This window comes from Sinocyclocheilus grahami, unplaced genomic scaffold (genome assembly GCF_001515645.1).
Source record: "Sinocyclocheilus grahami isolate Dianchi unplaced genomic scaffold, SAMN03320097.WGS_v1.1 scaffold134.1, whole genome shotgun sequence".
NCBI lineage: Eukaryota > Metazoa > Chordata > Actinopteri > Cypriniformes > Cyprinidae > Sinocyclocheilus > Sinocyclocheilus grahami.
In genome coordinates this window covers 893,394-919,238 of record NW_015505313.1, presented here as the reverse complement: position 1 = coordinate 919,238, position 25,845 = coordinate 893,394, and the positions used below count along the sequence as shown (strand labels likewise).

General features: G+C 37.5%; 1 protein-coding gene across 1 annotated transcript in view; it reads right to left on the bottom strand.

Moving 5' to 3' along the window:
• The window catches only part of rps6ka1 (ribosomal protein S6 kinase a, polypeptide 1), a 71,814-nt gene extending 57,182 nt beyond the window's left edge, over positions 1-14,632 (bottom strand). Inside the window, exons 1-2 of the mRNA XM_016279895.1 lie at positions 14,212-14,632; positions 2,674-2,718 (exon numbers count right to left, since the gene is read on the bottom strand). Coding sequence (XP_016135381.1) covers positions 2,674-2,718; positions 14,212-14,274 — 108 coding nt within the window. The 5' untranslated portion in view covers positions 14,275-14,632. The remainder of the gene's footprint in view (positions 1-2,673; positions 2,719-14,211) is intronic.
• Between the last annotated feature and the right edge of the window lie 11,213 nt (positions 14,633-25,845).

The window sequence follows — 25,845 nt, the reverse complement described above, 5'->3', positions numbered from 1 at the left end:
TTTACTGTTTGCTCAAAAGCAGTAGTGCTACTGTAAATTGTTCTGCAGATGAAAAACATGAATCTGCATTCTCAATATAATGTCTGGGTAAGCACAAGTGTGGTGAAATAACACCCCACAAAATTAACATTTTATTCGCGGGCAAAGCCCACACAACAACCTGGCAGAGGTTACATAAACTGAGGCTTGTGTTGGGTGCGTGCATAACGGACTTCCCCTCTGAGTGAATCGTCAGACGTCAGCTGCGAGTTTTCCTGTGGTAAGTAGCCTACTTTTCACTTACTTTTAAAACGTAAACCATTACCAATATCAATGAAATTTTAAAATATGAAGAAAGTAAATATAAAATCTAATTATAGGCTATTACTAGGACAGTTTTTTTCCTCAAAAACTGCCGCTTTCATGAAACTAATTCAATTGTCCTGCAACTGCGTTTTCCAGTAGAGATGTGTAGTATTTACATGAACAATGATTTTTCAACTTTTTTACTGCTGCTTATGGTATATTTTACTCGTCAGTTAAATCAATACCGTTAAATGTGTGACGTCATTTGAAATAGCACGAGCGCTCTCTCTCTCGCGCGCTCTCTCTCTCGCGCTCTCTCTCTCGCGCTCTCCCTCTCGTAAATAAAACATTTACACCAGTGCATATACCAGAGAAAAAATATATATATTCAAGTAAAATTATAATCAATTAATTCAAGAAAGAAAATACATTCTTTATTATGGCTTCTTGTTTGTTAATAGAAGCAAGGTCTCATCAAAGTCAGTATTCTCTTAAGTTTCATATTAATTATTTTTTACATTTTATTGTATATATTCTCTTCTCTCTTTTTTCAGTGTTGATTGTAATCTGATGGTGTAAGTGATCAATCTAGCAGTCATTCTAGATATTATTTATCATGTTCATAACATATAGTGATTAGTCAATAATCACTGACGAAAAATAATGATTATTCTTTTTCTCTCTTTTGCTTGTTTCAACAGAAGCTAACTACACCCCAAAGGCTATTTTAGGAGCCACAGCACTGAGCATCTTTGGCTTTGTAAGTATGTGTAGCATTTGGACCAATCAGACACACAACTTTTTGTTATAATTAAGTTGCAGTAAGGGTATTTCACTGTAAATTTAAATTGCGGTAAGGCCATCATACTGTAAAATCAGATTGTGGTAAGGGCATTATACTGTAAAATGAACTTGCAATAAGCTACTGTAAAGGGGTAGTTACAGTAACTTACTGGCAATAGTGCTGCCAGTAATTTACGGCAAAAATACGATAAAAAGTCTAACAGTGTAGACTGTTTGTGAAGCTGTTTCAAACAAAGTTTTACATGATGAGCGCTAGGCCTGTCGCAATAATCAATATATCGACTTATCGCACAATATATGTACATGACCTCAATCATTTTTGGTGATGCAATAGATTGCCCATTATATTTACATAAACATAAATGTCACCATGTTTTTTGCATTCCACTTGCGCCAGTGTCTTTCTTTCTCAGCAGCTTCTCACACATAATGTGGTGTAGTCATGAGGTGCTAGTTCAAATTTAAAAAATGCTTCTACAAAAATCTGCAGATAATCTGCAGATATGGCCTTGTTTAAGGATCTGTGCATTTGTGCATATGGACATCTGATTGCTAAGTAGTGATTGTGTTTTTCAGCAATACAATGCACCCTTAATTAACAGAGAAAAGAACATCTGGGAAAAATCTGTAGATGGAAAAATCTTTTTATTTTTTCTACTTGTTACTTCACACTTTTTGTTAGAAAAGTTTCAAGTTTAAGGTATCTAATATTTTGATAATTTCCATGATCTAAATATTCTTAAGAATTAAAAGTTTGTTGTCATTTGAAAGTGTGTTGGCCTTCTTGCATTATTATGCTTTTATATTATGATTACATAAAATGGCATAAAATGGTCTTAAAAGGACAATAATATTGTTTATTGCAATTCTTTCTGGGGCAATATATTGCACAATAAAAAGTTGTTATTGTGACAGGCCTAATGAGCGCTGCTCTCTCTGGATCAGCGGCTGCGCAAAAGCAGGTTTAAATATTCCGATGTGATTGTGATTTCAAAGGTTTAATAGACATAGCAGAATCACCGTCATTTAGGAATAAGATCGCGTGTGTTTGAATCAAGATCGCGATCTTTTAATGATTAAACGTGCATACACAGGCTATAAAGCTCATATGTATTTTTCTAGCCCATGTCATATTTGTACCAGACCTCAAAAGTAGCCCGGGCAGCCCCCCCGCTTCCGCGACCCATGAGCAGCAGTATGACTCAAATTCATGGCTCAACATCAAGAATGGCCCGATGGCCAGTGTGAGAAATTTGGGGGCAGCTGACCAAGCTGACCATTTGTCCTATCAGGCCTTAATGAATGTCTGATGCATTTTTATACCTACAAACATTCTTCTTTTTGCAAACTGTGATCATTTAAATATGTCACCAAATTGAAGTTACCCATGGGACAGAGATTGCAAGAAATTGTGAGAAATCTGTCCTGCAAATTACCCATGAATTCAGAAAGATGGATAAACAAGAGTAACATGTGAAAGCAGCATGTTTTAAGATTTGCTGGAAAATATACGTCTTTCTAGATGTTTTTGAAAAAAGAAATCTGTTATAACGGTCCCGAACATCCCGAAGAACTGGGTCCTACCTTAACAGCTGAAGTGACCCCATCCTCAGTGGTGCTCTGCCCATTCTGAAAGAGAAGCAGAAAGAGATTCATGCATATATGTATATGCCGCACTAGTTTGGACACAACTACTTGCACTTTACTACTTTCCATAATTAAGAATAATAAGTCATCAAAACTAGTAAGTATGAAAACTTTACAGTAGCCACAACACTTCATGAGGTGCCACGTGGGAATTGTTTTAAACAGGTTAATTAAAACAGGTTAAACATCAAGTTTAACTCATTAATTTGAAAACTCAATTTATTTGTATGCAAAATAATTGCAATCGCTTAGCCTTAAAAATAGTGTACATAAACACAGTTCAGGCGTGCTTACAGCTGGATCCTCTGGCTTATTATCGTGAGAACTGCCACAGCATGTGCACACATGTACTTGAAGGCTCACAGCTGTGGTGTCAAAATCATAAAAGCGTGTTATGCCTAGATGACTTAATCAACAGCTCCTGGGGCATTTAAACAGGCTTTGCTCCTTATACACTCACATACACACGTTCTTTCTGTGAATGTGCTTGAGCATGTTCTGCCAACAAGCTGGGCCTTCAAATGTAATTCTAACAGATTTCACTGCACGGCACTAATAAAAGACATTTACAATTATTCATCGTTTATACTGTACTTCTACTATGTTAGTATTTAATTAGGGTTTAATTATACTTTAAACTGTACACTTTATACCCTGTGTTAAAGTCACCATAAAATATTTTTTTAAGGAACATTGCAGAATATTGGTTTCTTGTTCACCTGTGCAAATTTTGCAAAATTGTCTAAAAAAATTGTCTTGTTTTGATTGTCTTAAATAGTCTGAAATATACAACAAAAGTTATTCTGGTTCAAGATTTTTCAGAAACTAAACACATAAATCTATACAGTGCCTTTACAAAGTGCATTAATATTTACTGAGGTATTATTGGTTGACTGTTGCAAACAACTTCTAGTAAAAATCTAGCACTGCATTGTTTGATCTGCACACATTTAGCTAAAAGAGACTTTAATCAGAGGTTTAAGTGTAAAAAGCCTTACAGAGAACTAAAAATAAAATGTCTGCATTTAGGAACTGTATCTGATGATGGGCGGCCAACATTAAGTAACTTAAAAACTCTTCAGATGAGAGCAAACCACAACCACCCAGAATCAAAATACATGTAAATTCTATAAAAACATGTAGACAGCACTTCCTCATGCTATTTCACCTTAATTTTTCCATTAGGAGAAGCATTTATCTGTGTGACAGACAATTCCTTTATTTATTTCTTAACACACAATGAAGTTCTATCAGTCTCTTCCTCACAAACAATTAAACATGTAAAGACAAAGAGAGAATGTGTGTATGGTTTATTCATTTTCTGAATGTGTAGATTTACCAGCACGACCAACTGATTTCTGCAGCTCAAACTGTGAATTCTCTCATGACCCGGATTCACATCCTGCACAGACTATCGCTTTTAATTTCATTCAATACAGAACCTTGAGCGAGAAGAGAAGGAAATGAAAGAGACAAAAATAAAAAGAATAGGAGGAAGGAAGAAAACACTTCTGGCTGCTCAGAGAAAAATGTAAAACAGACAAAGATCAAGGATTCCTCACATGTGAAGTCAGAGCTTCATTCATTTATGCTGGCTTCAGATCGATTCACTCAAATGCTCTGGAAGTTAAAATTGCTCTGAAAACTCGTCTTAGAAAAGCTCTGGTTTACCATCAATGTCACTTTTGTCGACAATAAGCACAAGAGGTCTGGTAAAGATGTTTCCTTGGTAACTGGAAAGACCAGACTCTGATTGTCTCCAAATTGTGAAGTGAGACTTCTGACCATCCACAAACACTTATATTAACAACAACAAAAACACCATCTACAACCGTGATGCACAAACCCAAACAACCAAAAAAACAACCAAAAAATGGCATAAATGGCTACAAATAACAGGGCTCCAGACTGCGACTAAAATGGTTGCATTTGCGACCAAAAATATTAATTTGCGAGAAGTTTTTGCTGAGGTCGCCACTGGCGACTATAAATTAGCATGTAATGCCTTTTTTACTGATTGTTTTGCGATCACATCTTTTGTTATATTCACGTATTAAACTGAGACGATGCGCATCAAAGTTTTAGTGGAAAAAAAGAGTTTGAAACCGTCCTCATCTCTGCAGCACACCAGCGCTGACGCACACCTGCTAAACGCAGCTCAGTTGAGCAGCGCGAGAGAGATCGAAATGACGGAGAAGTGCGAAGTGAAAGTGCACAAAAGCAGCATCTATTTCATGCACAACTTGAACAAGCTACAACGGGTAAAGCTGTCAGCTGTGTGGATATTGGCAATATCGTTAACAATTCTCATTTATAATCATTACTTATATGGCTTCTACTAATGACATGTGAATAATCCCGCCCACTCTAAAGCGGTACTGAACTGCAGTGGAAACGCAAACCAAGCCGAGCCGAGCCGAGCCGTGCCGTACTGAGCCGTGCCGAGCCGAGCCGTACCACGCAGTGGAAAAGCGCCAAAGATCTTAATCTATGCTGTGTTCTGTTAATGCGTGAACTTCATATTATTTGAAGCGGATTGCCGTCCAGTAATCGCAAAAAGCTTTGTGCCTTGTTACTTTTTAATAAAAGTATCAGCTTTAAAGTTATGCCAAATTAATAACGAAATTAAAACAATAAATACATTTTGGGCACTCTTTAATGCAGCAGGCACGATCGCTTTAGCGCCTCAGTTCAAGCGGCAAGTGAACCCCTTCTCATTACTACTATAGTACATAATGAAAATGAATTAACATCAAAAGGTAGGCTATTTTATATGAGAGCCTACAGTACAACTTACTGAAATGTCTCATGTAATCGCTCATTCTGTGTCAAACTGCGCAAAACGTGTAAAGCTGGTAAACATTGCAACGTAATAATAAATTTACCTCTGAATAACCAGATGTGTCCATAAGCTCATTAGTCAGTTAGAAAAATAACTAAAGAGGAGCATTTTGCTATATTTTTGCGCTATTGCACATTAACATTTTTACTCATACAAGGGGTCACTTTCTCTTTGGAGTGTTACAAGCTCTTGGTGCATAAAGAAGATCTGTAAAGTTGCAAAGACTAAAGTCTCAAATCCAAAGAGCTATTCTTTATAAAAGTTAAGAGTCAACCACGCCTACTTAAAACGGCTCGTTCTAACACGCCCCCACATACCTAAGTCACTATCTGGGAAGATTTGCATAACGCCGCCCAAATGTTCACGCAAAGAAAGAAGGCGTAATTTTTATTCTCGCTGTAGTATTGTTGTTGCCATGTCGCGAAGGTGCTGTGTGTTTCTTTGTGAAAGCGAAACTACTTTGTTTGGCCTTCGAAAAGAGGACTTCGCAATCAACTCCTCCTATAAAATTGCATTTTACTAATGAAGAAAAACAGAATGAAAGTGTGAAAGACATATGACAACATTTATAGGATGCATTTAGGAAGAGCCCAAACTACACTCAGTGGCCAAGTGATGCTTATGGTCCATGATATTGGTACAGATTCTGTGTAATGAACAATTCTTTGTGACTGTATATTTCAAGTTGGAAAAGACATTTAGTTCCCACTTTAAGTGAACCTTAGTTCCCAGGTTATCTACAAGATGGATAAAAATGCTGATAAAGTCAAGAAAAGATGAGATAAACACATGACAGTATGACTGAAATGTTAAAATAATAAATAAACAATAATAATAAAATAAGTTTATTCTGTGGCACCTAAAAAATTTAATTTAGTTTTTAATTAATTAATGCTTAATTAATGCTTACTAAACATTTTTTGTCTGGAGCCCTGAATAACTTTGCTTCATAAGACCTCAATATATCATCAGGAGTCATGGGTATTAATTTTGTGTTGCCTCATTGCCTGTATATGATTTTTTGACTCTCAACATGAAGGTAGCCGTGGATTTGCATTTTATGAATCACCAAGGACCATGGTTTTAGCTAAATTAAGTAAATAAATAATATAAAATAAAATATTCTAATATAAATCTACAATTTATCTAAACCATTTATAAGGTTTTCTCATCAAAAACAGCTTAAAAATGTGGCGGTATGTTTGAGCTTTGCGAACAATGCCATAAGTTTGGAGTGATTAACGAAAAAATTAATTATTTTTACAACATGTTTTACGACACTAGCGGCACAGAAATTACACACTTCAGACACATGCTTTAAAATATAAGCGGAATTATACAAGAATTGATATGCAGTTACATAAATCATTAACAGACGGTGTCAAAGTGAGCTGTGAACATCAGCTATCTGTAATGAAACTGATAAGGAAATATGAGCTGTGCTTTATTAACACTGCACTGTTTAACGCATACAACACTTTAATGAATCCAGGTTATTGAAATCATATAAGATGTACAAGATGATATATTGTGTTTTGTAGGGTCTCTAAGAGAATGAAACAGATTTTTACCTACATTTTGTGAAAGGTCAGAGACATGTACAAAAATAAAACAAATTGATGGTGTTTTTAAAATAAATAAAAAAATGCATAAAATAGCATGTGTACATATCTAAAGTATGTCTGTGCTTTCAGGAGGTTAAAAGGACAAACAGAATAGAACTGAAACTTCAGCACAACTTCTGGATTTCTAGAAAGACAACCCCAAACTATTATTAACATAATGAAGAAAACACACACACAAAGATCAAGAAGCTGGAATGTACATAAAATGCATGAGCAAACCAAAGCAAAAACACAACATAACAGATTATGGCCACTGGTCACATCATGTGACCCAGAAACTCTTTTCCTGACAATGCAATGCAAATGAAAGCACTAAAAGAGTTTTCTGCAAAAAATTAACAATATCTCTCTCATAATGTGACCCTGTTACAGAAATAGAATGCAAGTAATTGGGACCAAAGTGTTCCTCAGAGAGGTGAGAGGAAGTGTGTGTGAAAAAAAGAGGTGTGAATGGAATTAAAAGGCTTGTATTTTAAGTGACTTGGCCATTAATGAAACAAGTGCATGACAGGAGAGAATAGACAGGGTTGCTACAAAACAAAACAAGTGCAAATAATAAAACACATAGCAAAATAAACAGACTTACCTTTAAAGAGGAAAGGGAAAGGATTGTTGAGGTAAAAAAGAAGAAGCTAGTCAATCAGACATGTTGTGTGACGTGTTCATCTTCATAAAGCATGAACAAAACAAAATAAATGAAATAAAAACTCCCTTACAAGGCTAAATCTGGTTTGTGAGGACCACAATGTGTTTTGTGGTTTGAATTAATGGCTTTCATAAGCATGAAACCATCAAATCTCAAGAGACCTTTAGAAATGCCAATTTCCCTATTCAGACTATGTCCTGTTAATGGCTAATTAATGGATTTTAATGTTTGATTGTAAAGACCTTTTTCTTGAACTTTGTATGATAAACTATTTTGGTGCCGAATTGGGTCACCACTTGATGTCCAATGAAAATCTGATTCCTTAAGTAAACCTAATTGAGAATTTAAGAAAACCTATTGTGTTATTGTTTTACAGTCATTTTTTCTCTTTCAGTAAGTTATTTGGCTTTACTTGGATATAGAATATTTCTAACATAACCACTAACTAAAAGAAAAAACTTTAAGAAGGTACATACTTTCCGTATTTGCTCAAAAATGCTGGATTTTTTGTACGATGTAATATTAGTCCAGTCAAACATCAACTCTGCAGCTCCCTTAGACTGAGAAAAACTCATATGGACTACAGGTGAAGAGAGAGTGGTGGAACTAACGGTTTCTCCAGTAATGGCTGTAAACAAAGCAGCTCCGCTCATGAACGCTACTTTATCAGATAAAAATGCCATCTAAACTATTCTGAAGACAGTCGGTTCCCTTCAGAGATACATTCATATAAAACACCCGCAACGCGTTTTGATTTTGAAACCTGCAGTGCTCATGTTTATTCAACGAAGTCAAACGCCACAAATAAATCAATGTATGGGAAACACTGGTAATGTATATCGAAATATCGGAAATGTGTTTAAAAATCATATCACCATTATTGAAAAAATTTATATCGCGATACATAGATATTGAATTATTGTCCAGCCCTAGAAGAAACTCATTTTTTTCCAAGCCCTGAAGAAACCAATATCAAAAGTCAGACCTGTCCCTACGTGTGACTCACTTCCTCATATTGCGACTGACTGACAGATAAAGTGGGAATTGAGTTTCTAGATGCTTCTGAAGTCCCCGAATAGGTCATACTATTCCTTAGAGCGGCAGGAGCATGCAACTAGGCCATTATGTAATCTCACCTTTAACCTACAGATCAGGTGATGCTGTTGACTGGGACACACCAATGATATCAGAAGAGAGAGAGAGGAAAGGAGCAATGTACGGCAATGTAAAAGAAAGCCAAATTAAAAGGAAATAAATATATAAAGGAAGGAAATACAGTGGTGCCAAAATGATTAGAACACTAGCATTTTCACCAGTTAAAAAATGGTTTTAAGTCAGTTATTTCTATTTTTGCTGTAGTGTATCAGTAGGAAATATCAGTTTACATTTCCAAACATTCATTTTGCCATTAATTGTAATAATCCAGTGAGATTTTTGTTTGCACAATGAGTCTGACAACAGCCAGTGCTCCACACAGAGATCTGATCTGATCATCATGCAGTCTGTCTGGAATGACATGAAGAAACAGAACAAAGTGAGACAGACTAAGGCTCCGTTTAGACAAGTGCCTTTTCGTTTTAAAACGCATAACTTTTGCTATGGTTACGCCTATGGTTTACACTACTCTGGCGTTTTCGAGGTCGAAAACTGAGACTTTTGAAAAACACTGCAAACCCCGTTTTAGTTTGAAAACTGTAACTGTTTCAGTGTAAACGGACCAAAAAGGAGACTTTTGAAAACGATGGTGTGGCTGCCCACATTCTCTCTGCGTGTCCTTGACGACTGTGTAAACAATAACATCATGCTCATTGTTGTACCCATAGATATGTATAGGTAGGTATATGTATAGGTATATGTATATTCCCCATTCGACTGCTCCAAGCACGCAGACGCATCCGCCATCTAAATAATAGGAAATCTATCTATACATATCTATGGTTGTACCGGCATGACTAGTCATGTGACATGCGTTTTCGGTTGTGTAGTGTAGATGGAGATCGTTTCTGAAATGCAGTGAAAACGCCAGTGTAGACAAAAATCGTTTTCATTTTAAAAACGAAAACGCACTAGTGTAAACAGGGCCTAAATCCAGAAGAGCTGTGGCAATGTCTCCAAGATGCTTCAAGAAACCTACCTGCAAAGCTACCTGAAAAACTATGCACAGGTGTACCTAGGGCAAAAGCTGCTTTAAACACAAAGGATGGTCACACCAAATGTTGTTTTAATTTATTTAATAGAAGTTAATTGATAAAGAAAATCTATTTATGACATTATTTTTGACAGCATCCTCATTTTACAGCATTTTTACACAAGTGCCTAAAACTTTGAACAGCACTGTAGCTTTGCAGGTAGGTTTCTTGAAGCATCTTGGAGACGTTGGCACAGTTCTTCTGGATTTAGTCTGTCTCACTTTGTTCTGTTTCTTCATGTCATTCCCCCAGACTGGATGATGATGAGATCAGATCTCTGTGTGGAGCACTGGCTGTTGTCAGACTCATTGTGCAAACAAAAATCTCACTGGATTAATACAATTAATGGCAAAATGAATGCTGACACACTACAGCAAAAGATAGAAATAACTGACTTAAAACCATTTTTTAGCTGGTGAAAAGTGTTCTAATAATTTTGGCCACCACTATGTATATAAGAAAATTAAAGAATGAAGGAACGAATGAAAGTGAATAAATAAAAATTTCAATAAAAAAAATAATAATTAAAAAAAAACGGACCGAGTCAGAATGTCAGCTTTCTGATGATTCAGGTATTTGACATGCACACAAAACATTTGTGCCTATTTCAGTGTCAAACCTGACAAGCATGTAAGGCTGCATGGTAAGCAGTAATACAAGACTGAACGACTATGAATGTGACATCAAAGATGAAGGTCTGACAGAATATGTGAGCCCTGGTTAAAAGAAAGGAAACAGACAGCAAGGAGTGATATGGAAGAAGAAAAGTTAGACAGAGAGACGAAGGGAATGGAAGACAAAGAAATCACAGATGAATCGAATCATTAAAACTCTGTGATGAATTAAAGATAAATGTTTAATACTTTCAAAGCGTGAGACTCTGACTGGTGTTCACAGGTGGCAGGGATTTAAAAAGAGATGACAGGAAGAAATTTGGCTTTTAGTTCAGAGTTCCGGATCACATCATCTCCATATTCTCGGCCATCATGCGCTGCTATGCCTTCTCATGTTTCAAACCGCTGCATGCACCGACAGCTGAGACTGGAAACACACAGTTTAAAAATCTGATATTCCCGAGGGACATATGCTGGAAGCATGTGGCATTGTGTCTGTGGTATTTACGAAGGAAATGCAAGAGCAAGAGCAAGAAAGCAAGTGGGAGAAATCGGACTGAATTTAATTAATATTCTTTTAAAATAGGCTATTCTTTCAGAACCCATGAAGGAAACTGAAAGCATCTAGAGCAAAGAACATCTGATCAATGTACATGAATCCACCAAAACTAATGTCTGAATTAAATTTTTTTGGCTCCAGCTCAGTTCAAAGCTCACAGCTTGGCTCGTAGGACACAGTCAAACTGGCTCTTCCGAGTGAAACATAACCCCTCCCTGAGGAACAGACCGGGCCTCATACGCTATGATATACCGTCAACACACTTCCAGCAAATCTGGGAAGCTCCCGGGTTCACAGGAATACATTTTCGGTGATGGAGCGAGAACAGAACTTGTGACTCCTAGAGCTCACAGAACGCCTGTCTTTTAATGGAAGCATACAGCCTCAAATGCTCTCCTTTGTTCTCCAACATCTAGTCTCCAAAGGGTTGAAAGTCCTTGTAGAACAAGCTCCAGGTTCCATATAACTACAGGCTTTGTGCAGTATGTATGATTACAAACACAAATCACTGCTGAACCCCAGAGAGCATGGCAGCCAACAAAAAGGTGAACAGCAGGTGCTCGGAATAAAACCAAAAAAGAATTAACTCACACATCTGTAGCAAAAGGCCTGGGTACATTTTTAGCAATAAGTGTTCTAGTTGCCAAGCAGTCAACCAGTAACTATATGAGGAACTGCAATATAGCTAAATACTGTACATGTCTAAAATTGGACTGAAACAATGTGCATGAAAATACATACACTAAAGAAAACTTTTTTCCCAGTTTATTGATTATATGGATTTTTTTTCCTCCACAACTTTATATGGCGGTACAAAAACTGTGGCGACAGTTTTCCAGGCATCTTGTTAAATTCCACATAATGTGTGTTTGGAGGCCCTTTCAGCATTGGCAGTATGTAAAAACTGCCAGTGAGCAAGAAGCGGAAATAAATTTTTTATACAAATCAGGCGGTTTGTACCTATAGTTGTATCAAGTTCCTATAGTACTTACTTGGCCTAGACTACATCAGGAAGCACTTTTCAGTCTTGTGCTACTTGCTGAAATGCTGTAGCAAGATTCTAATCAGCACAGTTATTCTGCAAAATTGATAAATCTAGATTAATTTCTGCTCAGTTCTGCCTCTCTTTCTCAGCTCCAGAAAGAATTTCACTCAAAGGACTGAGAAGTACAGCAAATGTTTCTGCAGGGAACCTGCTGTCGCCTGATTTGTGAACCCATTAAAGGGGTGAGCGACCAGAAGGCAAGGGAGAAAGAGAGTTAATTTAAGCTTAAAATTGAACAGATTACAATGACGGGGAAAAAAGGACTATAAAACATGTCTCTTGTAGCGATTCTCAAAAGAGATCAGCATTAGTCTGAGTGCAAGAAAAGAAATTAAATCGTCTTTCTTCCATTCGCATTAATCATGGACATCACAGGCCATATTGTCTCAGCTTGCCCTGTAGTTATAAACTTGACCTCCAGCCAAAGTTGCTGAAGAAAAGCAAAGTCCAGTGCTGTACAATGCTAATGGCTGAAAGTTTACTGTAGTGCAACACTGAAATAAAGCAGGAGTTTAGCTCTCAGAGCTGTTAGCACTGTGGTCTGTGCATGTGATCAAAAGATATGATTCCTCAAACCAGCATGTCTGAAAATATCTTTGTAAATCAAAAGGAAATGTAAACCTTTTAAAGAAAAAAAAACCATCTCACTGTATGAATGCTAAACCTGACAGAAGTTTATCTTATACTACAGATTCCAGTGAATTATTACAAACATGTGGCTGTTATTGAGATTGTTATGATGGTTTTAAAGCAACAATAAAATTATTATTATTTTTTTTTTTTTAAACAGCAGTTTTGTACCACACACCACAAACAGTCTGGCTACACAAACTCAAGAGAGCACAATAATTCAGAAAGTACTATTTCCCAGAGTTTCTTATGACCTTAGACTTCTGTATTATTTATTAGATTTTTTTGACATTTCACATGTACCCCGGAGAAGACAAAATGCACAGCAAGAAACAACGGAAAACAGCTGGTTCACTGAGCACAACATAAGAAAACCAATCTTCTTCCACTAGAGTTCAAAGATGATAAAAGCTGCGGTCATTCCACAAAACTGGTGCCTTTTTCAAATTTAAAAAGGAGATTTTTATGTAATTTTCTTTCTGATTTTGAAAAACGTCCTTAAGTTTTAATAAGTTTCATTATATAACCTTAAGCAAATGTAAAAAAAAAGGCATGTATGCTTTAAAGCTGACTTATATAATAACAGGGTTGACAGTTTTGCAGTTCATTTATTCATTTCTAGCCTTGTTCCCAAGGCCATGACCCTGTAAGGTGGTCAGTAGAAGAGAATTATTGTTGATATTTCTAAACATATTCTGTGGTCTACTGTGCAAAATCATAGTAGCAGAGTTTAGTATTTAAAATCATCCATTACTAACAAAATATTAAGGTAAAATTATTTTTAAAAAGACACATGTGCTTTATGTTTTCAATTGAATTGTTAATAACAGGAGTCTGGATGATAACATTGCTGATAAATAATCTGGTTGGAAACACAAGGTTAGAGACCAGCCAAAACATGTATCCACATGAAGAAAGTTTCTGGATTTTTGTTTGCGTAAAAGAACATGTCTATTATAAGTTAGAGCAAAGGTTAGTGATAGCTTCTCATTGTTAAAGTCATTGTTTACACATGGTTACGTGGGACACCCTTCTGTGGAATGACCCTCCAGTGTTACAAAACATCTCACCTGTGCTACTTCACGCGGCGCGTCATGCTCGCGCTCCAAAAGAACATCGAGTAAAGACAGCCAACCATACCTGCAGAACTCTGCACCAGTGTTTAGTGATCTACAATTATTTTAAAGTATCACATTTCTTTATGATTGCCGTTTTTCTCATGAACGCCCCATGACAAACACGTGGACTTCTGGCACGGATAGAGTAACCCTGATGACACATTAAATCAGTTCATTTTAGTGCTGTGATTTCACCACCTCTCTCACCTCCGTCTCCAACTGCACCAGCTCCATTTTTTGCCATGGTTCTGCCAGTTGAGCAAGTGGCATTGTGTACGCTCCTTCTTATCTCTCTCAAGTACTTAAAATCTGACGGGAATTTCTTCCGAGCCCGTGTATTCCCTTGTGGAACTACCTGGTCTGTCCCTTTGGATTAGGAGCAAACGGGCGACTTTTCTCTCTCACAATCTGCACAGGACGCGCATAGTCACTCCGGAGAAAAATCGAAGCAGTTATTTCTGTTTAAATGACGTTGACGGATTCTCCTCTCGGTCCGGTGATGAAGAGTTGCACGGCCCCGTTCCTGGAAATGAACAAATCTCTCCCAGTCAGTCAGTCACTCACACACAAGTGGACTCGGGTTTAAGAGGAACATGCGCCGTGCGTCTGCGGCGATGAAACGCGTCCCCTCCGAGGACATGCTCGCGCTCCAAAAGAACATCGAGTAAAGACAGCCAACCATACCTGCAGAACTCTGCACCAGTGTTTAGTGATCTACAATTATTTTAAAGTATCACATTTCTTTATGATTGCCGTTTTTCTCATGAACGCCCCATGACAAACACGTGGACTTCTGGCACGGATAGAGTAACCCTGATGACACATTAAATCAGTTCATTTTAGTGCTGTGATTTCACCACCTCTCTCACCTCCGTCTCCAACTGCACCAGCTCCATTTTTTGCCATGGTTCTGCCAGTTGAGCAAGTGGCATTGTGTACGCTCCTTCTTATCTCTCTCAAGTACTTAAAATCTGACGGGAATTTCTTCCGAGCCCGTGTATTCCCTTGTGGAACTACCTGGTCTGTCCCTTTGGATTAGGAGCAAACGGGCGACTTTTCTCTCTCACAATCTGCACAGGACGCGCATAGTCACTCCGGAGAAAAATCGAAGCAGTTATTTCTGTTTAAATGACGTTGACGGATTCTCCTCTCGGTCCGGTGATGAAGAGTTGCACGGCCCCGTTCCTGGAAATGAACAAATCTCTCCCAGTCAGTCAGTCACTCACACACAAGTGGACTCGGGTTTAAGAGGAACATGCGCCGTGCGTCTGCGGCGATGAAACGCGTCCCCTCCGAGGAAATGAAATAAAAGATGTTATTGTAATACGATGGTTTCTCAACTGACACTCACTATCGGTGTGCACGCAGACACATGAAAAGAGGAGCTGATGCTGTCAGTGTGTTCCGCTCTGAACCGAATCCACAGTGTAAAAGCGCATGAGCTTCAGCCGATCATTGGTTTGAAGACAGTTCTCGGCCAGCCCCTTTCTCCTATACCCCTCTACTGACGCCCCTCTCTGGCCACTTACTGATACTGCACGATCTCAGCTGTATGCAATAGTGTGTTCCTGCACAACCAATTACACCCAAACGTAAATTGCAAAATTTAAAGCTACACTTTGTCATTTTTTAAATAAAAAATAAAAAAATGTTAGAGCGCAAAGGAAAAAAATCCATCTTCCAAACCACGTCCGTACTTTACTAAAACGTTAATAAACCAATAGCCTATTAACGATTTGTATTAAAGCTGTCGGGACGGATTCCACGGGAAATAGCATATATAGGCCTTCGTCATCCGTAGCAGAGCCGAAGCACAACCAAAACAATGTTCTTCCACGAAACGCTTGCTGTTTTTTAACCGCTAGTGAGGCAAAAGTTATGTAGTGTACCTTTGCAATAATTTATAAATTGTAATTTCTATAATGTAATACGTTTATAAGAAAAGTAAAAAAAATTTCATTAGAATTACATGGCAAACTTTATTGCAGTTATTTGTTCATATGACACATATTTGCAGCTTCTACCTTTCAAAAAAATCCTATCCTGTTGTGACGGTATTAACTTTGATATAGTATACAATATAGCTAATGACTTCCATATCAATGTGCAAAGGTATTTGCATGGTACTTCAAAGAATATCGTACTAGTATATTTCCAAAAAAAAACAAAAAAAACGTGGTAGGTAATCAAATGCAATGGTTAAACTTCCTAAACTTAACCATCAGTTGGGCACAAGCTGATCATAAGGAAACATTACATTTAAAAAGTTGCATTTGACTGGACGCAGGAAAGCAAATCATTGCATTGCATACCAAGCATGTTTTACTAAAATACTACCAACAGAAGTAGAGATCGATGTAACAGAGTATTCCCCAGTGCTGGCACAAGTTGCCTATCCCCTTTCCCATCATGCCAGGATTGCTTTTTCATGTTGTCAATTGTAATTGTCTTGTAGGCTTGCCCATTTTGTGACAAGGCAGTGATATGCCAATACCTCTTGACTCTTTATTCTCTCAAAGGGAGCAGAGAAGAGCAACTGTTCTTCTCACTGAGAGTGGTTACCACTGGCAACCACAGACCATCTGCCAGCGTGCCGGTGAATCTGTTGCTAGAGTAAAACAGAGTATGAATGGTCGTCTATATGAGATGGTAGTGGGTGGATATGGAGTGTGCATGATAGAAGGCCATGTTTCACTGAGTCAAATGATGGCACAAAGCGCAAAATCCTTTTAATGGCACTCAAATATACTAATGATAATGTAGGGCTATGTCAGGCTAAACTGTGACATTTTTAAAAGGCGTCAATACTAAGGCCTCAATGACAGATGTGCAAAATTCCTTAGTGTGGACATAAAGTCAATTATGTATGAATCTTTTTCACAAAAATAGGCATTATAAACACTCATTACCCAGTCAGCAAACAAATTTGTCCCAGATTTGGCATGCATCTGGCACTGGCATGCAGCATGTGGGCCAAACATGGCCCGGGTTTGGCAGAGATGGTACTGGGTTTAAGTCGGCACACAAGACATGGGCCAGATGTCAAATGTAGACATGTGGGCCACATAAGTATGGCCGATCTTGACCCAAATTTAAAATCCATTTCAAATATTTTTGAGTAAAATCCCAATGTTTTCCCATACAGAAAGGTAATATATTCACATATATGTGAAACACTGTTAAATATATTGAAATATATTTTTAAAATGCATAACATAAAGCTCATGTTGCGTGTTTAATTATGTGTTTACATGTGTGAAATTATATTCATGCCTCATATGATATTATATGATATATGATATTATAGCTTATATTATAGAATAGTATATTCTGTTGGTATGTATATTTATATATATAAACTGACTTCAAACAATGTTTTGCATTTACTGCTTTCATATTCTCATTCAATTTACAGTTTGATGTAGGCCTACTATCCACTTAAACAATACATGATGAAGTTTCAGGACATTTTATTTGACTTGTATGTACTATTTATGTAAATGCGTAACTTTGATGTGTTTTAACGGGCGCGCACGTTGAGCATTCACTCAGCTGACATGTAGAGAGTCCATATCTCTGCTTTTTTCACTGCTTGTAAGGTAAGTTTAGTCGCTAATATTACACAAATAATACATACAACCATTCCTGACACTTTCATACATGCAATTGACACGTTTATGTTGAATCTTTACAGGAATGGATTAGTGTCTTCAAAAAGACCGTTAGCATCACAACCGTTAACTAGCTATAGAGGCTAACTATTAGAGGTAAGCTAACTATAGATTTGAGCTCTTATCAATGAAAGTTTGAGCTTTTAATCACATTTTATGTGTAGATCAGCCGTTTTGATAGTTTGTAAATGTTTTGCTGGTACTTTGTCAATAGATAAATGGAAGTAATAAGCTAATTAATGTAACCTAAAAGTCTGCACTGTGGGGTCAATCGGTGACGTCAGTTGCATGAACTAATGGTGGGTAATTAACTTGGCTGAGACTTGGGCCAGTAATGGCCCATGTGTGGCCCTTGTCTGGAATCCAGACCTGGTCCACACTAGTACCGTAATACATTGCGGTATGTGGGCCAAGCAAAAGCTGGTTGTGTGGGCCGGAGCTGGGCCAGAGAAAAATTGCTATGTGGGTACCCTCTGTTGTGTATATGTTTGTGTGTGTGTGTATGTTCAGTAGGCTGCTGCAGTACAAACAGCTATTATGTACATAGATATCAAATGCACATACTCAGCTGTACCATGGCTTCGATTCTCTTGCTCTTTACTGCTAGCTTGGCCTATTTCAGTAAGAACCTGGCAATCTGCCTGCCAGCCCGTCTCTACAATTACTGTACTCTAAGTCTCTTTGAATCAAAAGCATCCGCTAGAACAGCAAGTACTCGGCTATAGAGCAGTGTGAACACCATGACTTTCCGTGCAAGGTGCAATTTAGTCTAGAGAGCTCACAAGAGACTTTTAATACAACAGCAGATATCCAAAGGTTAAAAAAAACCTGAAACCTGAAGACGTAATGCAAGATGTTGTACTTTTTACTTGGCTGGTTTGGTATTCCTTGTTCCATGCCAAAGCAGTTTCCCGTGTTTTACAACGTCAAGGCTTTAAAAATTAATCTAGTTTGACCTTGAAAAGAATGAAGTAGAGAAAGGAAAGATTAAAATGCATTCTGAAATTACTAAAATACTACAGTAGATGCATACAGGCAGTAGGAGCTGAATGAATTCAGACATGAGCAATATTTTTATGTAACACCTATAAAATAGTGTACATCGTAACGTTTCCGTCACACGCTTGAGGTATTCGGCCAATCACAACGCACTGGATAGCTGACCAATCAAAGCACACCTTGCTTTTCAGACCCATGAGCTCGATGCGTTTCAGAAAGGCGGGGCATAGAGGAGAAACAATAATGTACAGTATGTGGAAAATAATGTGTTTTTTTAACCTCAAACCGTATAAACACATTTCATTACACCAAATACACAAAATAATGTTCTTTTTAGCAACATCATATGACCCCTTTAATTACTAATTGCATTAGTGTATAAGTGCTCAATAATGCCACCTAGAGGCCGGTGATATATCACAGTGCAGATCTTATAGTAAAGTATTTGGCTATGCATCAGTGAGCCTGTTTGTCTGTTTGTATAGAGCTGTGCATAAAATCTAATGGCCGTTTGCCTGTTTTTCCTTCGGACTCCTTTGGTGGACCCTTTAACACAACTCATGTGTCATTTCTTCCCACAGTACACAGATAGATGTGTTCAGACAGGAAGTCTTGTGTATATGTAATTGATGTTGATGCAAAGCCCTGCAAGAAATAATGGCCAGCCAGAACACTCTTGATGATTAAAACTTGTTGATTTTTGTTGTTGTTGTTGTTTTTTCCCTGCTCAAATAATCAAATTTGTTGCTCAGGAATTAATCAACTTATTAATTATCAAGCTAAAAGCAATCTAAAATGCAGCTCAATTTTTTAAACATGTATGCAACGTGTCTAAAGATGTCTTTCTTTACTAGTTTATTTATTTTAATCTAATTAGATTTTTTATTTATTTATGTTATTTTAATTTTCAAAGTGTATTTTAATCTTAATTTTTACTACCTTATATATGTAAGTGCACACACACACACACACACACACACATACATATATAAGACTTAATTATGAATTCCAGTTTAGTTTAATTAAACTTTGACACTATTTGCTGCAGGGATTTTATTTTACATGCCTACACTGCTGTTATGTAGCATTTATTTGACCTAAAAAAGGCTGCCTAGGAATAACCTGCACTTCCTTCGTGAGTAATTGTGTGTGTACTTGGTGCTGTGATCTGATTTCCAGCCAAAGTACTGCATCCTTTCACCCCCAATGACCTCAGGGAGTCCCTGTCTGGATCACGCTCCAGCATCATGGGAAGATGACTCATACTTAACACATTACATTGCAGAGGTGCACATTACATTAAGACATGCCAAAATTAAAACCCCTCACCCAACATGCACACATACATACAATAGCCTTGCATATGCTCGCTATTATTTCTTGAATAACTACAACAATGTGCCTCCCTCCCAAACTCCACACACACACAGACTATTCAGCAGGATGTCCTTCCGCCTCCCACCCACACTACATCACACACACCCTTACACACATGTGAATTGTTGGACAATCAGTAGGAGGTGTGTGTGGGTGTGAAACGAAGCATGCAGCAGACTGCAGGAGCCACGGAACTGCTGTGGGCAGAACAATCACTGGACTGCATGAAAATCTTAATGGCAGTTCTGAATGGCTTAATGCCAGTTGAACATGCACACTAAATCACACCACTTCATTCGAAAGAAATTCAGCATGTGGTGTGTATAGTATTTAAATAATATATGCATTAATACCCAATATTTGCATTTTATAGACAGTTCATTAGCTAGCATACTATTTCCCCAATGCAGTGGGTCTCTTGTTTGTTGTAACAGGCAGTATACAGTACTAGTTTGCAACATACGGTATAAAGGTTAGGTTCAAACCCTGAAGATTTATGAGCAATCACCATTGTGTATATGAGCATTCCTTGTGTACTGAGGCACTCCTCAGACCGCTTTAGAGTGACTGTTCTTGTAATAAAGAAAAGTATAATTCAGTCAGATGACAAATTAATACACAATGGATGTAGCAGGCAGGATACACTCACGCAGCATAAAATATGTAATTATATATAATATAGTTTTGCTTGTTTTATGATGTGACTACATTTAGAATGGAGTACCAGTAGGCCTATATTGCATATTGAACAATAGAGAAGAACAATGTGCTACATGATATCACTGTTGCATTTTCATTTCAGTGAGCACTACCTAGTTATCATTTAAAAAATAAATGTGACTATTTTGCATTTTTAATCCAATTTTGTGCGAAAATGTTGTTGACAATCCAATTAAACAATGAATTAAGGGTTGGGTTATATCCAAAAATGAAGTATCTGCATTTGAACCTCGCTACATTTTCAAGGACACGTAATCAGATTAGTTTACCTAATGCTACTCTCGTATTGACCAGAAAAAAAGCAATCATTCCACAGAAATAAACATTTGTCCTCTCCCTTCCCAAGAGTTCTGTGTCAAAAGTTATTTTGTTGTGAGCTTGCAATCTAAATTGAATGTGATGAGATAAAACAACCTTGTACCACAAATTACACTGGTAAGAAAACCCTCTTTCTATTAATTTGTTCTCACAGGCTGCACGCAAAAACAAACACAAACAAATACAGAGCAGTGTAGTCCAGTTCACTGACAAAATGACTCTTAAGAACCTTTTTTAAAATGAAACTTGTAGCACAACCAGCGTACTCCAATTCATGAAACAATGACTCTAAAAAATTATATGTTTATACATTATATGTTTATTTAGGTATTGATCGTAGGATGTGAAGGTTTTAAGGGCATTGTCGACTCAGTGTATGTTTAATAGGAGATCAAAAACATTTGAAGCTACCTCTTACTAGTAGTGTTGTGTATGTGCTGGCATGAGAAATATGCAGCATAACAAATAGCAATAAAACAGTTTTAGTTATTATCATAAAATATGATAAACAAGCAAAAACAGAAAAGGAGACAATGTGCTCACTAGAGCCCAGTGAAAGATTGTGTATCTTTAGTCAGATGCATTTACATTGTGACTGTGCCGTGGCCCAAATGGCCCATGCAATTAGCCCATTAGGTCAGCATTAGGTCAATGCATCATGGGCTCTCCATGGGAGAGGTCCTATCAGGTCATCATGAGGTTACACTATCATTGGCTCTCCATGGGGTGTTATTGTATTGTTTGTAGCTCATTTTTTACCAGGTATAAAGGTCTGGTCTCACAGACAGTACCTTGGGTTAAGATTGTTTGAAGGAAGAAATGCAAACATTACTGCTGAAGAACTGCTACACTGCTACCTTCAATAAAATCTTCTCCCCACAAGAACTTTGGTCAAGCTTACTTATTTTATGTATTATAGAACTCTAGTACATTGGCAAACCACCCAAACTACTGCTCAGCCAAATACAGCAAAATCTAACACCAGTCTCTATTTATACACAGAAACTGACTTTGACGTGAATACGATATGCATGTGTTTGACGTGCATGGATATTGGCGTACATATAATACGCACCTACCCCACACCCCTAAACCTACCAATTGCATATCATATGCACGCCAAAGTCCACTTTTGCTTATAAATAGTTTGCCAAATAGAAACAGAAAACAAAAGTGTGCCATTGAAACGCACATTAATGAGATCGGGTTATATTATGGCAAGTTTTGCGTTCATTCATCACTCTGGAAATGGAATATCAAGTTGAGCACATTGCATTGTGGGATTCAGTGCATTGGGCTGGGTTTGTATGCTGCACTGTATTTCAGCAAATGTAGTTGGGTAATCTTTGCACATACTGTGCACAGTATAAAACTGCCACAGACATGGTGTCGCTTCCTTCCTCCGCGGCACCCACCGTGAACGCTGAACCAGTAGTCAGCAAGGCATAGTCAATAAAGTCCTTTACGCTCCAGTTGCATTCACTCCTTGGCATACGAGATTTCGTGGGTTCATTAAGTCCAAAACGAAACAAGTCCTTAAATAAAATCTCATCATAAAGTGGTACCTGATAAGATAGTTCACAGAACCGGTGAACATACTCCTCAATAGAAAGACCTCCTTGCCGAAGATATAGTAGCGGTGACTGGGTCCATACCAGGCCAGAGTCCACTGAAAAAGCCGCTGGATCCTTGTGTGGCCGAGTATTCTGTTACGGGGCTGACGAGACGCGAGACGTGCGGATCCATTCGCAAAGCTTTTATTGTGGAGAAGACAGAGACATGGTCATGAAGCAGGCAGGGTCAAACTGAGGCAGACAGGTATATGGCGGGCAAAACACAAGAATAATCCTAGGGCTAGCGTGGGTCGATGAACTGCAGACAGAATCAGAAGGGGCAAGACTAGGGGAGAAGTCCAGGAAACCAGGCGAAGATCAGAAACCGAGAACGCGGCTAAGGCTAAGGCTAAGGCTGGGCAATGACTGAGGGCTCTGTAGTGTAGCTATCACTAGGGGAGTGATAAACGCTGAAACAATACTCGGCAGAGGGAAGGGATCAGAGTGAGTGTTAAATAGTGAGGGAGTGATATGAAACAGCTGGGTGCAATCAGTGTGAACAGCTGTGTGCAATCCGTGCTGAGTGCAATCAGTGATGGGATGGGAAATGTAGTCCGGGGTGATGTTCAACAGTGTGCAGTGCGAGAGTCAATGAAATTGGAAGTTCATGGACCGGATTCGTGACACATACCTTTATTCAAACAGGTAATGCCATTCTAAATATGTTAGAGAGAGGCAGAAAACCTAATGTGTCTCCTAAATACAAAATATCCTCCAAAATATTTTGAGCCATCTTGTGTATTAAACATATTTTGCATGCAAAACACACCATACAGTTGCTTTTAAATGTTATGCAAAACCAAAACTGGCAAAGTACCTTACAGCCCATTTAAATCCATTAATGTAGATTAAAATGAAACAGCACAGTTTCTCTAAGAGTGTAAGAGGGAGAATGTGCTTGATTTCTTGCAGATATGCATTTCTTGTGCCATCACGACGTTCATCAGTGTCCTCACTCTGTCTTTCTGCCAGGTGTGAATTCATTTGCTTCTGCGTTGCATAATTATTCTTTTCTTAGCAGCCAATTTGAGAAAAATATCCAGCAAACACTAATTATGAAAAACACAGATTGGATCAGGTCCTGTTAGAAGTCAACATCTAAATAAAAGCGTGCATCAATAACGTTGTTTACTTAAGAGAAGCGGAGTCATAAAGCAATAGTCATTAATGCAAATATATTTGAATCTGTAAACAGTATAGTTGTTTTATACTTAAGAATGGTTCTTTTATACATAAGAAAAGGTGTGGCATTCTGGATAATCTGAGATTATCTGGATCTAGATTTGGCAAGTATACTGGCAAAACAGTGAATCTCATTTCTTACATTTACAATTGTCAACATGAAGAACCTGATGTGCTCAGACATGCAAAAGATTGAATGGTATTTGGATATTTCCTTGCAGCTTAAGAGGGAGGAAGAAAGCCTCATGGGTCTCAGGTCTAGATTTATACTTAAATTAAATTGAGATCTGAGAACCAATACACAGTTTGAAATTAGGCCAAGGGTCAATTTCTAATGAATGTTGTACGAAATAAATGTTTAATTAAATTAAAACATTATATAAGCCAAATTTTTTCTCTAAAAAAAGCAAGTGTATCTATATGGCACTGTTCACAAACAATACACACTGCTTTCAAAGCAGCTTAGCAGAAAATGATGTTGATGTTTATACTATCAGTCTTAAAGTTGCTGCATTTAGCAGATTAGAGCTAGGCGATAATAGCTATATTTACATTTTGCAACAAAATTAAAAAAGTAGGCAGTTAAGGTCTGCTAGTATATCACTTTACGTTAGTGTACTGTATGTATGCTGATAAAGCTGGAAAGGCTATAACATATACAATTTAATATATAGCTCTGGGCGACGACAATATACATCCATTTGTGCGACTAGAGTGACAGCGAAATGCAACCTTTTCGAACACTGTGTTGCTCACGAATCTTTAGTGGAGTCCGGTTGAGAACAAAGGATTTTGAATAATATAATCCACGTCAGGTCCGGTACACCGCCATAACTCAGTAAAACTATTATCAAAGAGTTCAAGAGCTTCAAGGATACGTTTCATAAGGCCACTCAATGCCTGCCCGCGTCTATCCGATACAATAGAATGCAAATCAAATCATACACTTGCTTTGCTTTTGAAGCGGCTGCTCTTTTATCATCTACTCCATATCCGTTCTGAATCATATGGTTTCTGCGATGTTGCCTTATTGCACAAGCATCTAAAACTACAGAGAGAGACGCACTCTGTTTACAATTGGATCTGTATGGGAGGAATGAATTACAGAGCTCAGTGAAGCCAAGACTGCATGGTGCTTTTGAGACATGTTTGATCAGGTTTGAACAATAGATGTTTTTTTTTATGTATATGCGTTTACACACATCACCTAAACAATGCATCAATCACACATACAGTAGAAGGCGCTAGATTGCAGTACAATGCACTGTTGGAAAAAAAAATGCTGGTCTCCCAAAACCCAAACCCTAAACCTCATCTAAAACCAGCGAACCATTTCAGGTTGGATTATATACTGGATTACTGAGATTATTAATAAATAAGATATCTTTTTCTTTTTTTCATATATATAATTAATTTGTTAATTTACGTATTTATAATTATATGTACCATATGTATATAGTATGTATATAGTTATATGTTACATATGTATAATTATATATTTATAATTGTATTTACCAGCAGTGCTTTAGTCAAAAGTCTTGGCATGTTTTTTTCCTCTTACAATGGTCTAACTGTAAACTATATTAATTCATTACATAGCCTACCATTTCTCCCAGCTAAGCTGTAGGCCTATTTACATTTTTTTATAGGCTACTTAAAAATTCCTCTGTTGGTCAACAAGAAATAGCCTAATAATGTAACATAACAATGTAAATAATAACATTATGTTAAATTATTGTTTCTTGTTGACCAGCATGAATTCACGATTGTCATACGTTCACTAATTTGTAAGAAAATATCCAGTTGTGTAACAGTGAAATACATGTACAATACAATTTAGCTGGGGGAAATGGGATCTAATGGGTTAAAATAGTTCCCCACACTTTACTAACACCAGAAAGGACTAAGACGAAGACTCTAAAGAGTTAAATAAGTTGATAAAAACACTTGAAGTTTGCAGG